Source organism: Euleptes europaea, chromosome 5, assembly GCF_029931775.1.
Source record: "Euleptes europaea isolate rEulEur1 chromosome 5, rEulEur1.hap1, whole genome shotgun sequence".
NCBI classification, from domain to species: domain Eukaryota; kingdom Metazoa; phylum Chordata; class Lepidosauria; order Squamata; family Sphaerodactylidae; genus Euleptes; species Euleptes europaea.
In genome coordinates this window covers 85975090-85992388 of record NC_079316.1, presented here as the reverse complement: position 1 = coordinate 85992388, position 17299 = coordinate 85975090, and the positions used below count along the sequence as shown (strand labels likewise).

The 17299-nt window shown below is 39.1% G+C and overlaps 1 protein-coding gene across 1 annotated transcript in view; it reads left to right on the top strand.

Annotated features, from left to right (window-relative positions):
• PCDH15 (protocadherin related 15) overlaps positions 1-17299 on the top strand; it is a 558859-nt gene that overhangs the window by 271957 nt on the left and 269603 nt on the right. The window contains exon 9 of the mRNA XM_056849418.1: positions 430-600. Within this exon, the coding sequence (XP_056705396.1) occupies positions 430-600 (171 nt within the window). The remainder of the gene's footprint in view (positions 1-429; positions 601-17299) is intronic.

Genomic DNA, 17299 nt, shown 5'->3' with positions numbered 1-17299 from the left:
CTTTGGCCACCCCAAGGGCAAAAAATAAAGCCCAACTTCTGGTTGGTTCTAGTGATTCCAGCATGCCTGTTGAACCAGCACTCCCTTGTTATCTGAAGAAGTGAGCTATGGCTCATGAAAGCTCATACCCTACCAGAAATTTTGATAGTCTTTAAGGTGCTACTGGACTCTTGCTTTTTTCTACTGCTACAGACAGATGCAGCTACCCATTGTGATCTGTCTGTCTTAACCCTGTCTGTCTTTGCAACATCTTATATCATATTCCTGAGATTGCACATTATGACTGGATTTTCCCATGCATGTTAACATGTCTTATGTATGGTGATATCCATTAATGGTGATTGCTATTAACAGTTCTTTGAAGAAATCATAGGAGCAGTTTGGAAAGCCTATTCTTTGTTTCCACCCACTCCCCCACTCCTTTTACAGGACCGGGCTCAAAATCTTATGGAACGAAGAACAAGTACAACCACCCTCACTGTCGATGTTCTTGATGGGGATGACCTTGGACCCATGTTCCTTCCATGTATATTAGTTTACAATACTCGGGACTGTCGGCCACTCACGTACCAAGCGAGTTTGCCAGAGCTTACTGCCCCCGTAAGTACAGAGGGATTGGCCTTTCCCTCCCTTCTTACTTGAAGTAATTCCTTATCTACATTTGGGTCAAATGCTGTGGCACAGACCTGCACTGTTTGTGACCCACTAATCTAAAGGCACATTAACACTTTTGTACTGGGGTCTGCCTGGTGCTTGACAGCATTCTTGATTTTGCAGTCCTGAGCAGACAATAGCAAACAGTTGAGTCCTTGGTAGATCAGGCATATATGTCCACAAGGCTACTTTAAGCCCAGATGTGCATCTCAACTTGGGTAGGCCTAGTTTCATGTTTCTCTCTTAGTTAGCTATTTGTTACAGTGATTCCACTTAGAATGCTTAGGTTGCAAGAGGGTGAGCAGCTTGTTCTTAACTCAATTACAGAAACTTCAGAAACTTTAGTCTTCTTAGAAGATTGAGAAGTAATATTGTAGAAAGTGCTTCCAATTCTATTCAAAATACCAGATTCAGCATGTGATTTACCCTGATAGATCAGCCTTAGTGAGTTGGTAGAACATATTGTTGAATCCTCAAGATCACAGCAGGAACAACCTTGCAGGTATGGCAGCAGAATCATAAATATCAAAAAGTTCCAGAAGAAACAGCATCCATTCCATGTCGAATGATGGACTATTTTTAAAGGACGTTTAGCTCAATTCAAAGGCATTTATTTCCCATTAAGTGTGACAAACATGTACCATTTTAAGAAAGCTCCACCCTAAAATGGTGCCCCAATCTTTTCCTAGATACCAGTTCAAAGAGACATACAGCTAATTCTTCATGTGAATATTCTTCAGACATGTAGATGTGTATTTTGTTGTTGTGTCTATATGCAGCAGTACAAACATAAAATAAGAATAATTTCATAAATGCACTCAATATCTTCAGGGGACCCTAATAAACATCATCAGAGGCAAACTGGGATCTGCAGTGGGTGGGGGGAATCAGCAAAAATTAGCCTCCCTTCCAGTAACAGAATTTTACCACTGGATCCAACCCACTGTGTTCCTGTTGCCATTGTGGCTGTTCCCCCCCTCCTTTAGGGAATGAGGGTGGCAGAGCACATAGTTTGCATAGAAAATGGTGATAGCGGCACTAGGAAATGATTGTCTGAGCCTTGGAGAGATGTTGCCGGTCAGAATACTGGGCAAGACGACCAGACTCAGTAAAAGGCAACTTCATATGTTCTAGTATAATAATCCTCAATTTACAGGTGCTCATGATGCACTGGTTGTTTTTAATCTGGGTTGTTTCCCTTTTTGGTCTTGCTTTATTCTGTATTGCAAAGGAGGAAAATACCCAGTGCATCATCCCAAATAGTAAATATTTAACTCTTAGATTACAAAGGTGTGTTTGATTGATTAGTGTTGACAGTTTTAAAGGCAGTGACATCTCATTGAATGGAGCAGAATAAAGCATCTGCGAGATCAGTGGTAAATGTAGCTTGTAAGAAGGTTTTTGGCCTGTTTTTGTGGCACAATTACCTTCAGCTGGTTTTCATTATAATCACGTCTGATGTAAAAAAGCAAAATAAAACAGATTACATCTGTAATGTAATTATTTCTTTTAGGAGCGCTAAAGCAGCTTGATACATTGGCGGCAAGCAAAGAATCAACATGGGGTGTGTTTTTATTTATCTTTGACTGGGGAGATTAAGGGGCCCAGCATAATTTAATGCACTCCTTTGAGAAGAGCACAATTTGTTTAAAAATGTATGTAGTTCTATCCCTCCTGGGAATTAATTGCTAATAATGCAACTATGAGAAAGTATTCTATGTTAAAGCCTACACAATCTTTTGTTTTTTTATCTGTAATATCCATGGAAGCAGCTTTTGGAACCTGACTGTTTGTACAGGATAAATTGCCCCCCGACTGCCAATCTTTCAAAGAAAGGCCTCCCAAGAGTATTGAAAGAGCTGTGTTATTTGCCCCTTGTCAAGAGTACAGATTTTTAACCCAATTGTTTATAATAGCAAGATTGTTACTCTTCATGTACAGGTGGGACCATTAACAGCTGGGTTTGCGTAGTGCAGGGGACACAAGGAGCAACTTGCAATGAATTTTGTGATCTCTGCTATGTCAGTCACATCAACTGTTTGCCTTCCTGCTCTATTATATCTGATTATTTGATGCTATAATGTGAGTTCTTACATACAGCAGTATTAATGGCAACAGTGAGATGTTGTGAGATAGCTAAGTAATGAAACAGAAATCAAGGTGCTGCTTACCAACAAGTGTGTAGTTCTTTAAAATGAAAACTCTAAATATCTAAGCCACCATTTTGTGCAAGGTTTTATCCATCAAACCATTGGTTAGTCACTAAAAGCTTTAAAAACAGTAGGTCCACTGAAAATTCTGTGCCTCTGAAAAACTGCTAAGATATTTAGTTAATCTGCTAAAATATTTAGTTAATCCCATCCATCTACCACCTACAAGATTTGTTTTGTAGCCTTTGTCCAAAAATATTGTTAAACCAAGTTCCCCTTGATCCATGTTGACAATCTATGCACCTTGCCACACTGGTTCAGCACATTGCTTGATGGATTTCAATCCCAGTGTCATTACACTTTCTAATAGCACACTTAATGGCCCCGTGCCTATCCTTAGGGCACTTGAATAGGGCCACCCATAGACAAAGCAGGGATTTCTACTTTTTTTCTCATGCTGGAAAATATTACAACTTACAGAAACAACACCTTTGAAATGATCTGATAACAACTGAACATAATCATTGCCCTTCTGAAAGTATGTAACATTGAGTGTCAGTTAAAGAGAATGGGGGCAATAGAGGATGAGGGAAATTGGCTTGATTAAGCCCTGAACACTTTATAATGTTATGGGAGAAGGAACTTGAGGTTGAGTGATGTACTACCTAGTCAGCATGGCTTCCTGCTCACCTATTATTCTACATGGCTTCCCTAGCCCTGGGAATAAACTTTCCTGGGACTGGAAATGGCTACTGGGGAGCATGAAACACTGGAAATCCTTGTTGTGGACCTTGTGCGGTTCTTGCACTGGATCCAACCCCATTATGTTTGTAACCGTTCCATCATCTGTATTTCTACTGCTGCATGATTCATGATGCAACTGAGTGTTGTTTATTTAGAAAGTGTATATGGTGCTTCCCCAGAAACCTGCTAGAGGCAAATCACAAAGCAAAACAGTACAATAAAATCATAAAAACAAAGAATTATCATTATTAAAACAAGCCATCAAAATATACCTAATATTATGTTTACAGAGAATGCTTTCATCCCATCCTAATGCTTACATATGTGAAAGATACCTTGTATAAATGAATACTAGAGTTGACTGGTTCCCTACTGGAGATGTAAACTGAATTTTTTTTAAAAAGACAAGCTCACAGTTACAGCTTACCCTTGGATTGTCTACTGCTCTATTTGGGATCATTGTATACAAGTTATAGGTTAATTGATTCAGCCTGATACGATTTTTGTCCATTACCATTCTTCATAATAACATGTTATCATGTGCTCCTATTATGTTTATCCAAGATGGCCCGTGATAAGAAGTCTCAAGGAATATTTAAAAGAATGCATTTTAGAGCAATCAGTGACATCTATGTTCGTTGGCATGGATATATTTTCTGTTGGAATTGTACATATAGTGACCTCCTCTTCTCAACTCTTTCAACTGAAGGTCTCAGATCCTACTTGCGCTTGAGGTTTCATTCATTGTTTGCTGTGGCACTCTGTATGAAGCAGGGTCTTTCCAAATGATTTCCATGAATATTCTCTTAGAGGAAATATAATTAATCAAGATTCTGTGTGAACAAATTGATGTCCTTCTTGAAATTCTGATGTCCTTCATATGAAGAGATTGATAAACTTGTGGAGTAACACACACAGTTTTGCATTTTGTAGCTAGAAAATGAGAGGAGTGCCAACAACTGAATTATCAATGCCACCAAGTGTAGGAAAAGACTGATGTAGGGCTTTTGTTTTGTTTTGTTTTTGTAGTGATCGTTTAAGACTTTGGGTCTGCCAGCTTTAAGTACATTTTCTTTCAGAGATAATTATAGATTTTCCACATGCCAAAAACTGTGCAGTCTGTTCTGAATAATAAAATGTCTCTTGGCTTATACTCTACAGGCGAATTGAACAACCAGTTTCTTTCACCTTCTTGTCTCAAATAGTTACGTGTCTTCAAGCTTCGAGGTACACAGGAGTGAAATGGTAAAAGAAAAGAAAAAGACAGCAGCAGTTTGATTAGTATTCCATTGCTCCTTGCACTTATTTCCAATATTGTTACAGCCTGTAGCCAGCTGCAGAGCTAGTCTGCCTATGTTTAGTATTTATGCATGTACTCAAGGCTGAGTGTGAAAAGCCAAATTTTGCACCAAGATGACAACATCTGCCTCTATGCAAGCTTTCTTCAAATAGTTTCATTTTGATCCCAGATATCAATAAGGTGGACTAGGAAATAAAAGTGGCCTTGGAACAAGCCAAGTTGGGTGGTCCTTGTGGCACTATAAGCCAAGGTGGCAGCAGAGACCACTTAGCCCAGCAGTTGTCATTCACTCATCCATTGAGTCTTCTTTCAAACAGGAGACAGTGGGTGAGCTGATACTGATCATCATTGCCAGTGATCTGAGCCAAGTGGCCCTGAGGCTCAGGTAGAGCTACTGGGGCTTACTGGGCCTACACCTGGCCTCCAGTGGTCCTCTATGTCAGTGGCCCATTGGGAGATTTCCCTGAAAGTTAAATGGCCAGTCTGCCTCTGGATGTAGCTTATGCATCCCAGAAACTTTATTTCTGTGTATAGACTAAAGTCATCTGCTTAAAGTAATGCTGTTGGCTCGTTGACTATGATGGTAGCTGCCTTCCACCACGATGGTTGTTCCAGTGTGGCAATCAGAATGGACTTGTATGGTATCAAGTTATGTTCATATTATCTTCCCTGTACCTGTCGAACATATAAGACTATGCTGGAAAAATCCGTATAAGAAACCACTATACAACTGTTTCCATTGTTTCTGTATATTTCTATAGTATATTTCTGTAGTATATTTCTACAGTGAGTGTTTGATGTAAATTTGATTATAATTTTATGAAAATCAGGCCAGTAATGGTTCTGATATGTACCTTTCTCTGAGTTCATGTTGCTTGAACTACTGGCTATGGCAGTCTTCATCCACTTGGCTTTTCCTAGACTTTGAATGTGTAGATTGGGATACCTTTCTGAGTCAGAAAAAAATGTTTTTTGTTTGAGCCCCTGCCTAATTGCTGGAATAATAGGAATTTTGCATTTACATTTTCCATGGGGGATGTTTAGTTTCCTGCAATTACTGCACTGATATACTAGGAATCATGTACCCTAACCATATGACAAACAGCTTGTCATTTAATGTAACTATTGGTACATTTCTCCATTGTACTGTATTCTACTCTAGTTTTCCACACTGATCACTGATATGCCACTGGCCCTTGTTTCTACTCCAATTAGTAGAATTCCATCTGACAGCTATTTCCTTCTCCACACCATTCATCAGTACACACTGCAGGGTCTTATGCAGCTTGATTGAGAGACCTGTAGATCAAATTTGTTGAGAATCAGGCCATCCAAGTAGAATTATAGTCCCATATGGAGAGACAAATCATATACAAAGCGGGGTTGAAAAAGATCTCAGACCACTAAAAGTGAGTGAGAAACAGCCCTGGCTCCTACTGTCATAAAACTGAAGTCAAAGACTGGATTCATATGCTTGTGATTACTTTCTGGTTCCCAGTCCCCATAAGAATAAACTTATGACAATAGTTGATACGTGGGTAGAGACAGAAGTATACAGGTTTTTTTCCTCAACAGATCTATAGCTCAACAATAAAACTGGCCTCAGAAATTCATAATTAAAGCCCTATTTAAATACCCAACATTCAAACTTCAAAACAAGGTATATATTGCCACAGTGCTGGCAAAATACATGTCTCTAGCTGGTATGATTTAAAAATCAGCTTCAAAAACAATAATGTTATAACAGCTTCCTTGAAGCCTTTGTCCAGAATAGTTCTGGATACCTTTTAAAATACTTTTAAATGTTATTCCTGTCTGACAAATTCCATTCTTTCTACAAGTACCTCCTAAAATATTTTTTTTGCATTGTTGTTGCTTTGATCTTGGAAATAAAACACATTATCACTTTGAAAAATATAAACTTTCTAAAACAGCAAGCTTTACTGAAAGCAAAATAAATCCCTGGAAAATAGCTTCTCCCCAGTGAAATCTCAGTAGTGACACTGACCATTTTAAGAGCACAAGGTCAAATAAAATCTTTGTGTTTGTTTTTTAAGTGCTGGTGAAATTGAGGTATTTGTTTTTATGATACAACTGCTTGGCTGTACGGCTGTGGTTAAAAGTCTTCCCTTAACTTTATAGAAAATCCCCTGTGTCTTGAGAAATATAGAATGGAAAAGAAACCCAAAACTGACCAAGAAACTTTAAAGAAAGCTTCAAAGTCATTTCTAGTCTCTATAGTTTTCAGTCTAGTGTGTAGGCGTATACCCAAGTCTGCTGTCTTTTGTGTAAGATTGTAGTAATAAGACCAGTCCTAAAGGGGTCACCATAAGTCAGCTGCGACTTGACGGCACTTTACACACACACAACTTTCTTAAGGGAAATTCTTTCAGGTGGATCCTTTTTAGGATTGCCAACCTCCAAGTGATACCTGGAGATCTCCCACTATTACAATTAATCTCTAGATGACCAAGATCAGTAACCCCTGAAGAAAATGGCTGCTTTGGAGGTTAGACTGTATGGCATTATACCCTGCTGAGGTCCTCCCCAAACCCCATCCTCCCCACACTCCATCCCCAAAATCCCTAGGTATTGCTCAACCCAGAGCTGTCAACCCGAATACTTTTCCTTCTCTTCTATCGGATATGTAGGCATTCCTTTTATTCACTGTCTAGTTCATTAACTTTAAAACTTGCTTTCCTTGGAGTGTAGCCAACCCATTCTTTAGTACCCATGAATTTCTCATTGGCAGAAAAGAGTTCCTTTCTTGAAAGAGGAAATGGTAGTGATGTAGACGGGTAAAAGCTCCCTGTTCTCCAGAGAGTTTAGCAGTGGATAAGCATAGGCTTTGTGATCACACACAAACCTTATATGTGCTTGGGTTGTTCCTGTATTCTGTCCAGGAAACACCCTCCCCCCAGTGATCCACAACATGATACCCATGGGCTCTGTAGTGTCCATCAATATGCTTTCTGATACCCACTTCCCCCCCAAAGTATCTTTTCCCTGGTTCTTGTGGGTTATCCGGGCTGTGTAACCGTGGTCTTGGTATTTTCTTTCCTGACGTTTCGCCAGCAGCTGTGGCAGGCATCTTCAGAGGAGAGACACTGAAGGACAGTGTCTCTCCAATGAACTCTGACTGTGAAAGCCTTCGACAATATCTTTTCCCTCCTTGGAGCCAGAGGTGCTTCAGAAGATCTCCAAAGACAATATTTCTTTTTGTACCTTCAGGGAGTCCTCATAGGAGGATGGTGCCTTGTAACTTCCTAACATGTTGTGACTGCACCCCCCAGGGCAGCCAATTTGTGATTGATCGTGCTTCCCATAGTGACTATTTTGTGGTAAAATGTGGTAAAAAAGATAAAATTGGGTCTTCAAGTTTGGTGATCCTGTGGGCACCTTAGAATTTTATCTTTTGTTAGCATCTTGCTAACCCATAATACCTTAGGAATGTTTCAGAGGGTAGCAGTGTTGGTCTGCAGTAGAACAGTTAGATTTGAATCCAGTATCACCTTAAAGACCAACAAGAATTTCAGAGTATATGTTTTCAAGAGTCAAAGCTCCCTTCGTCAGACGCAGTAGAGCAGAAGTAAATATCTGAGTCCTTTTATCCTAGTCAGAAGGTGAAAAGGGTATTGTAAAGAATGTTTGTAAAGGATGCAAAAGTTCAATGTGTATTGTAATCAGCTTGATTAGAGCAGAGGGGAAATGCTTGGGGGCAGAACATCAGCATCTGTAGTGAGATAAAAAATCCTATGTCCCTATTCAACCCTTGTGAAATAACTGGAGCTCAACATTGTAATTTCCTTTTGAAGTTTCTTTGTTTGAAGATTGCCACTCTTAGGTCACCAGTGGCATGACCTGGGAGATTAAAATGTTATCTCACTGATTTTTTAATGTCAGATTTCTTTCCATTTATTCTTTTGTGTAGGGTCTGACCTGTTTGTCTGATATAGAGAGGGGAAGGGCTTTGCTGCCATTTGATGGCATATGTAACGTTGGAAAATGAACAAGTGAATGAACCTGATATGGTAGGACAGGTGTTGTTATTGTGTTGATCTGCTAGGTTGCTGTAGTTTTATTAACAGTCTCTTTTTTATTTAACTCATTGCCCACTTATTGATTTTTTACATTTCATAGTTTTTTCTTGTAACATATTGTTTATTTCAAGGCTTCTAATCTGGAATTTGTTTGAATTAATTTTTTAAGGGTTTTGATTGTAAGCCACCTGTGAAGATTATCATCTGATGGGTGCAATTAAATAAATACATACTAAACCCACAAGATAACATGTGTCTCTTGGCGGGCAGCTGCTAAAGCATAAGGGAACTCTGGTATCGAGATGTAAGAACACTTTCACTCACCTTATCAATATTCTTTCAACTTGTTTCAGAAATTCATCAGATATTTCCATTTGAGCATGGCTTTCAACATTTACTCTAACACAATTTACAGATGCACCACCCCCACTAAATAATTTGCCCATCTTATTGAAATTTCTACAGGAGTTTCACCTGAGTGTGATGCACCTCCAACCTTTCTCCCCAGCTCATCTAGTGTAAATTGCCAAACTTACTGCATAGCTTTGTGGCCTGATGCTGTTTCATAGAGACAGTTTCAGTGTTGTGGGCCATGGCTACCCACAACACTTTGTGTGAGCTCAATGGCCCAGTTGAAATTATCTATGTGGAGCTTTCTCTCTGAATGCAAACAGACTGCCTGGAGTCTGGCTTGCATTCAGAATGAAAGTTCCACATAGCAAGAGTTCTGTGCCTGGATTGCGGCAGAGCTGGCACATTACTCAGCATGATGAATCTGTGTGTATCACAATTAAATCTGAGCAAATCTTGTTAAACTCAGTCTGATTTGAACATTACGGGACGGATTCCCAAGAAAATGTGCACGGGATAGAAACTGTAAATTTATATTCCAGTTTCTACAAATACTATAATTACTGGGGGAAGAAATCTATGGCCTAATTAAGCGTCCCTTTTTACGTTATTTGTAGTGCAGAAACATTTTCTCTTTTTAAATTTTTTAAAATTAATTTTTCAGACAGAAAACCACCACTCAAACAAACAATAATAACAAAAACCCTTGTGAAAGATTGAAGTAAGACACAAAAAAGCATCAACAAGACTGGAAAATAAAAGGAAAGAACTTGATATTATTGGAATAGATTTTATTACTAAAAGACTATTATATGTGAAACAGAATCATTATGAATTTGGTAACGTGAGCTCAAAGCTACTAGCAAGTACTTTAAGAAAACATAAAACCAGAAATAAAATAGCAATGATAGAATGCAGTAACAAAAATACATAGTACATAACAAATAGAACACTTTGCCAAACATTTTGAAAAATTATACTTTCAGATCATCCGTCTGATAAAAAAAATTGATGAATGCTTACAAAAACTGAATATCTCTAACTGAAGACTGAGCATAAAAATTCTTTAACTAACAGCCCATTCCTGAGCTTTCGGCGGCTGAGGCACCACCATGGCACCTCCAATGCTGTTTCCCAGCCAGCCAAAGGTTGAAAAAAGCCTTTTGGAGGCTTTTTGTTTTTTAAAATGGGGCTTTTCACCCTACTGAAAACAACTTGGCCGTCCACCAGTGTCCCACCAGCGCAAAGCCCCACATTGATGTCCCAGGGGGCGTTCCAGGGGCATGCTGGGGGTGGAGCTGCCAGTAGGCAGCTTCCTGACCCCTTTCGGCCTGGCACACCAGCAGGGAGAATGGTGTTGCGCCTGCTTTTTTTCAGGAACAGCCTCGCTGTTCTCACTGGGACAAAATGGCCCATTTAAAATTTAAAAAGCTAGCAAAATGCTTTGGAGGTGCCACGGTGGCACCTCGGCCATGCCATCCCCAGCTGCCAAAAGGTCAGGAATGGGCTGATAGTGTGTATGTGTGTCTACATATACAGAGAGAAAGAGAGAGAGAGTTTGTCTTAATATATCTCATTTTTAAAAAGGAAAACAGTCTTTTTTCTCCGTAAGCTTAGGTCTCATTCACACTTGGATTGTCCTTGAATTGATGGCATTAATTAGATTACAATCTCTGATTCAAAACAATTCCTTGTCAGATAATACATTTTAATGTGCGTGGAATTGATTCATGTATGCTTACGGTTGACACTTTGTAGGTGGTGAAATATCAACTTCAAATTGCCCCAGTCACTTAATCTAAACTGAAGGCAGACATTTCAAAATGAAATTGTATTCTTAATATCCCTCTTCCTATTTGTCCATGTTTAGCTATTTAGAAAAGATCAGTCTAACTATTCTGTTGTCATTGGTTTGAAAAAGAACAATTTGGCTCATTATTTAGGGATTAATTTTTCATTATAATGTTTGCGATGTTACAGGATTTTTGGGCAAGACCTGAGATCATTAGATTGAAAGAAAGAGAAATGAAGACTGATTGCAGTTTCAAGCACTTACTGCTAAACATGTTTTTTAAAAATTGCAAACAGCAATTTATTTGCCATAGCTAAGTGGTTTGCAATGTGGGTGGCCCAGATTGCCATTCCCACAGACATATGATAAAGCATTCTTCATTTTGTAGGTGGTCTCTGAAACTGAAAACTAGTTCCAAAGTTATAGGAAAACATTTCAGTGAGGATTAAAGCAGCTTCTTATAATGGAGATTGAATTATGTTTTTTTTTGTTGATTTACAGTGCAGCGCTAAACCAAAATTATACCCTTCTAAAGCAATTTACTTTGTTGTACTGCGAAGGGTTTGACTCTGCTTAGGATTTCACTGTTACCTTCCAGTATTATTAACAAGGTTTTTGGTTCTTCACTACAGGAACACTGAGAGTCATCACCATTATATAAATACAAAACATGGGGGAGTGTTAAGCCTTCCACCGATTTACAGCAGGACTTGGCCGGGTAGTAGACATTACAATTTAAAGAAAACAGCCATTTCACATTGAGTGCATTTTAATGGGGCACCTCTTTCAGCAGTGTCAAACAGAATGTTTTGATAAGGGTTTGATTATGTGGTAGTTTGGGATTAAGTTTTATGCACTGCATCTGTTTTGCCTCATCTGTTTCTTTTCTTTTTCTTTTTTTCTTTTACCTTTTGATAAATTGTCTGTCCTCCGTATGCAATCTCCTGATAAGTGTTTTGTTTTAAAGTAAATGTCACTGAAAACAAGCGAAGCGAAGGTTAAAAATTATGAAGATGTGAATTTACAGATAATTAATTTTTATATGCATAGGGCTGCACAAAGAATGACAAGGCTAATTAAAAGAAATTGGCACTAATTTTAATATGGAAATCAATGAAGCCTAGAAGGTGGGTGATTTCTAAAAACATTTTCCTCTTGCCAGATGGACAAGTGGTTCCATTACTTGAAAAACTTACTATGTGTGGGATGGTCTTTTCTGTTTTCTAGGACTGGGCTCATATTTTGGATTTGCATTACAATTGCTGTATTTTACAATACAGCATTAACTGAGTGTGTCTTCTAACATTTAAAATATGATGATTAAATAACCTGAGATCCGCTTACCCTTTCAAAATCATAGTTATGTTTTGTTTTTTTAAAGCTATGTGCCTAAAGCTGTGAAAACAACAAGCATTTGTCTGGGCCCTTGTTACTCTCTGCCTCTTTAATATATTTATGTATACACAAACAGATATCGCAATAACACAAAGGGTATGATCCAGCCAAAGAGAAGCACTTTTAAGTGTCATGGATTTATTTGAGACAGATTTAAGAACATGCTAAAGTTCACAACTAAAATCAGTGGAAAGTGTTTTTCTTTGTCTGTATCTAAATACAGGCCTCCAATACTCATTCTTCACAAGGCAATTGCAGTTCTTAGAACTTTCTACCACTTCTGTTACAAAGGAGCAAGAAAAACAATTGTGAATGATTCCTGCTACTTCTCTCTCTCCTCTTTTCTTTTGCTGTGTGAAGTGGAAAATAAGGACCTCGCTTGCAACAAGGTCCTTGACCCCAATTTCAGACATGAAAGGACAACTGGCCTAAAGAAGAACTGTAAGAAACTTGGGGCTTCTTTATAAGAAGTCACTTTCACTAAGAGCCAGGCATCATACTGGATGGAGTCCTTCAGTATGTATGAAGCAGCCTTCTCAACACAGAGTGAAAGGGAAGGAACAATGGCTAATTTGTTAACATCGTATATATCTATGCTATGAGCAATACCAGAAGGACACCACTGTAGGACATTCTGATTGAGAAGAGTCAACAAAATTGTATTTGGAATAGTGAGAATTTATAGCAATGTTTACTTAGGTTTCTGGGAATGCGGCTTAAAATGGAGTGAGAATCAGCATTGGCAGCCACTCCTGGTGCTTCACAAGACAGAAGACACTTGTGAGAGACTGGGAGCCTTGAGGGAGCATATAAGGCTTGCTGTGCTTGTTCATAATGTCCTGGGAAGACGTTTTCAGCCACCAGCTCCAGGCAATGCAAGATAAGAATCAATGGGGGGAGGAGGGCAAGAGTTCTCCTCTCCCTCTTGGTGGCCATAGAGTTGTGGTTGTAGGGGCAAGAGGGTAATGGGTGGAGACTTGGAATTGCCCCATCACAACTTCAGAATCTAACTTTAATTCAGTTATGTAATTGAAAGTACCACTTCCACTCCTCATTTTCTTTATTATTTGGCATTCTCTGGTTCTCCTCTATCTGTTTCTGATTTGGACTGGTGTCATAGATGGCCTAAACTACTGAGGTAGCTCCCTTTTATTTAGGCTTGCAAGGTATCTGTGACATCAGCGTAATATGATACATACCATGTATGTCATGGCTGTCTGATTACCATTGGCTCAGCTGTTCTGGCTTCACAGAGAGCTTTATGAGCTTAAACCTTTAAGGACAATAGCAGTGCAATCTATACAAAGTTAGGGTGTATGTGTAAAGGGCTGTCAAGACCCAGCTGACCCAGGAGGGTTTTCAAGGCAAAAAACTTCAATTTCAACCCAATATTTGCAAATTGCTTTTCTTATAATCAAAGCTGGGATTTGTATTGTGTAGAATGCATCCTTCTTATATGAACAAAATATAGAGGACAAAATACACAATGATTTTAATGCATGCTGGGTGACTTTGAGCAGTCACATACTTTCAGTGTAACCTATCTCACTAGGCTGTTGTGATGATAAAAAAGAAGGAAAGGAGAATGAAATAAAACATTTTTTGAGTTTCAATTGAGCAGAAAGGTTGGGTTTAAATGAAGTGAATAAATAATAATAACATGTTTTGTTTTTAGTTTTTGGTGTTATGAATGCTTTCACATAGGTCCAAACTGAAACATGTCATGTCTTAATACATCTTCAAGAAGTGCAATGAACTAAGGTAAAACAACTTGCAGTTTGGATATTGACAAAAGTGGCAGCATCTGTGGTCTTCAGCGTGTAAAGAAAATGCTTATATGCAGGACTTGTTTGGTGGTGGTACTCACCAGTATAGGGCTCCAGCACCTGGGAACGGAGAGTCTCACAAGACCGGGGGTGGGGGGGGGAGGGAATTAGTGGGAGTTAATGCACCCTTCCAAATACTGGTACTTTTTAAAATAAAAAAGCTGCTTATATGAATAGGTTTCCTGCCTTGCAGCCATTGTGTCTCATGAAGACAGCTGTAAGCATCTCCAGTTAAAAGGTCTTGGCTAGCTGCTATTGAAAAAGGCTTGAGACACAGCTGTTTCTAGACACAGTGGACCATTTTTAAGATAGGTGGCTCATTGATCTGATTTGGAATAAGGCGAATTCCTAATAGTGTGTGTGTGTGTCTCTGTGTGTGCTTATACTGACTTCTGATCTGAAAACTTGTCGTTCCAGTATTTAAAATCATTGTATTTTCATTGTCCAGTATTCCCAATGATGATTAATCCCCTGTGGATACACTCAGTGTTTACTATAACACAGTTGTTCTCATTCATATTTTCTATGACAAATTAGGCTTTTGACAAAATTATCTCTGATCTTTGACCGTAAAAATCAAACAAATAAGAAATTGGGAGGAAGAGAAAAGGAAATTAATGTTTTCGATTAGCTTGATCTCATGATGTGTATTCATATATTTTCATCCTTAAATGTCATTCCCCACCATTTAGAGGTTTTGAAATGATGGCATTTAGATAAGATAGTTTCACAGTGATGCCTTATCAGTGTATTTCACTTCCAAAAGAGTTCTCATCTTTGTTGCAGTGCCACTTCTCACTGAGATAATTATAATTACAGTTGCCAAGCTCTTCTGTTAGACTGCAACCCAATCGTTCATTAAAGGTTGTGAAAAGAACCCTTCTTCCCATATTTCTGTCACAGTGTTTTTGAACTTGGAATATGTTAGGAGTACAGTTGGTCTTCCAATAAGTGCCGGGGGTGGGACATGGATAACATCAAAGGAAATTGCTTGCTTGGGAATATAAAGCATTCAACCGAGAAAAGAGTGAAAACATAAATGTGGAGTTCCATTCCATTACCAGCGAGTGGATAAATGGAGACATGCACATTTAATAATATCCTTCCTTCCATTTGATACTACATTTGTTCCAATTTCTTATCACGTACATTCTATCATATATTTGCTACCATGAACATAAACCGATCTGATGGGGAAGCCTATTGACCTTCTAGATCTTTATGTCTTGGGCAGGGTGATTGTGGACAACTGTTCTCAAATCAGCAGTAAGGGTATATCCTCCATGAGTGTTCCCTGAAGCAAATAGCTTAGGGGAGAGTTAAAAGATAGAGGTTATAGGACAGCAAACTATTCTGTTAATGAGGCAACCATCTTGCATTTATATCAGGCAAGGCACATCAAGAAGCTCTTCCAGTTTCAGAGGCTGATGTTTCATATGATTATCCTTTACATGACTTTGGCTGAACACATTTTGGATTGGATCCAATGAACCAGTGTCCAATGCTTTCTTTTTGCTCAATTGGCGGAAGTCTAATTGGAACAGAGTTCAATGGATCCATTTATGTGGAAAGAAATAATTGGATCTATCATGTTGGTTACAATAGATCACTAGATCTTTAGATCCTGAGTGTTCATTTCTTTCCCTACAATCTGTATTAAGTTAAAAGCAGTTACACACTTATTACCCATAGGGTCATGGTCCTTAGGAGGAAACACATGTCTCAGAATTTGCAGTGGGATGGGAAAGAAGATATGAAGTAAAAGTCATAGTGGGGTTGCCAACCTCCAGGTACTAGTTGGAGATCTCCTGCTATTACAACTGATCTCCAGTCGATAGAGATCAGTCGACTGGGAGAAAATGGCCGCTTTGGCAATTGGACTCTATGGCATTGAAGTCCCTCCCCTCCCCAAATCCCACCCTCCTCAGGCTCCACCCCAAAAATCTCCAGGTATTTTCCAACCCAGAGCTAGTAACCCTGAGTCATACAGTTTCTGTTTCATCGTGATATTATTATCTTTCAATATATAGACATTGGTAGTCTGCTGAATAAATGAATTCTGTATTTACTTGTTTAGATACTTTGACCCCACCTTTTTCAAAGTGGCTTACAATGTTTTTGTCCCCTCCTCAATTTTATCCTCACAATCCTGTGAGGCAGGCAAGGCCCAAGGTCACCCAGCAAGCTCCCCCATTTATTTAATGTTAAGGAAAAGCCTACGACTGCCATGCCAAGTCCTTGCCGAGGGCAGGAAGAATTGTGGAAGAATATTGTCCCGCTGGGCCTCAAGGCCACAGGGGTGGACAGCAGGGGTGTCCACCTAGCCCCTGTACCATGTCACACCAGCAAAACATTATAAGAGGTGTCACAATGTTAAGTTGTTGAAAGGGCTGCCTGGCAGTACTTTCTTGTCTTCTTTAGGCTTTCAATGCCTTTAGCTGTTAAAAATGACGGGGTGGGGAATGATTGAAAAGTTCAATTTCCTCATCTATTTATAGGCTTGTGTGTGAGCATTTGAACTTCAAATCATTTGCATAAATAATGAAAGTAAATCAGTTTCTTATAACCTACTTTATAATGTCAGTGGTACTTCATGAGAGGAATGCTGAAGGTACATTGTGACCGCAAGTCTGCATTATTTATTGTTAGCTGAGGAATTAGAATTCTGTCAGTAAAAGTGACAAGGGCAACACTAGGTACTGAAATTCCTTTTGAATTCGCAATTGCTCTGCATGCAGACATGTTTTGTCTTCGGTAATGAGCATGCAAAGAGCATGGGGGGAGTTCTTTGCACTACCAAAGAGATTGTATTACTTCTTGGCAGCTAAAAGGTAAAAGCAGTCCCCCTGTGCAAGCACCGGGTCATTCCTGACCCATGGGGTGATGTCACATCCCAGTGTTTACTGTGTGTGTGTGTAAAGTGCCGTCAAGTCGCAGCTGACTTATGGCGACCCCTTATGGGGTTTTCATGGCAAGAGACTAACAGAGGTGGTTTGCCAGTACCTTCCTCTGCATAGCAACCCTGGTATTCCTTGGTGGTCTCCCAT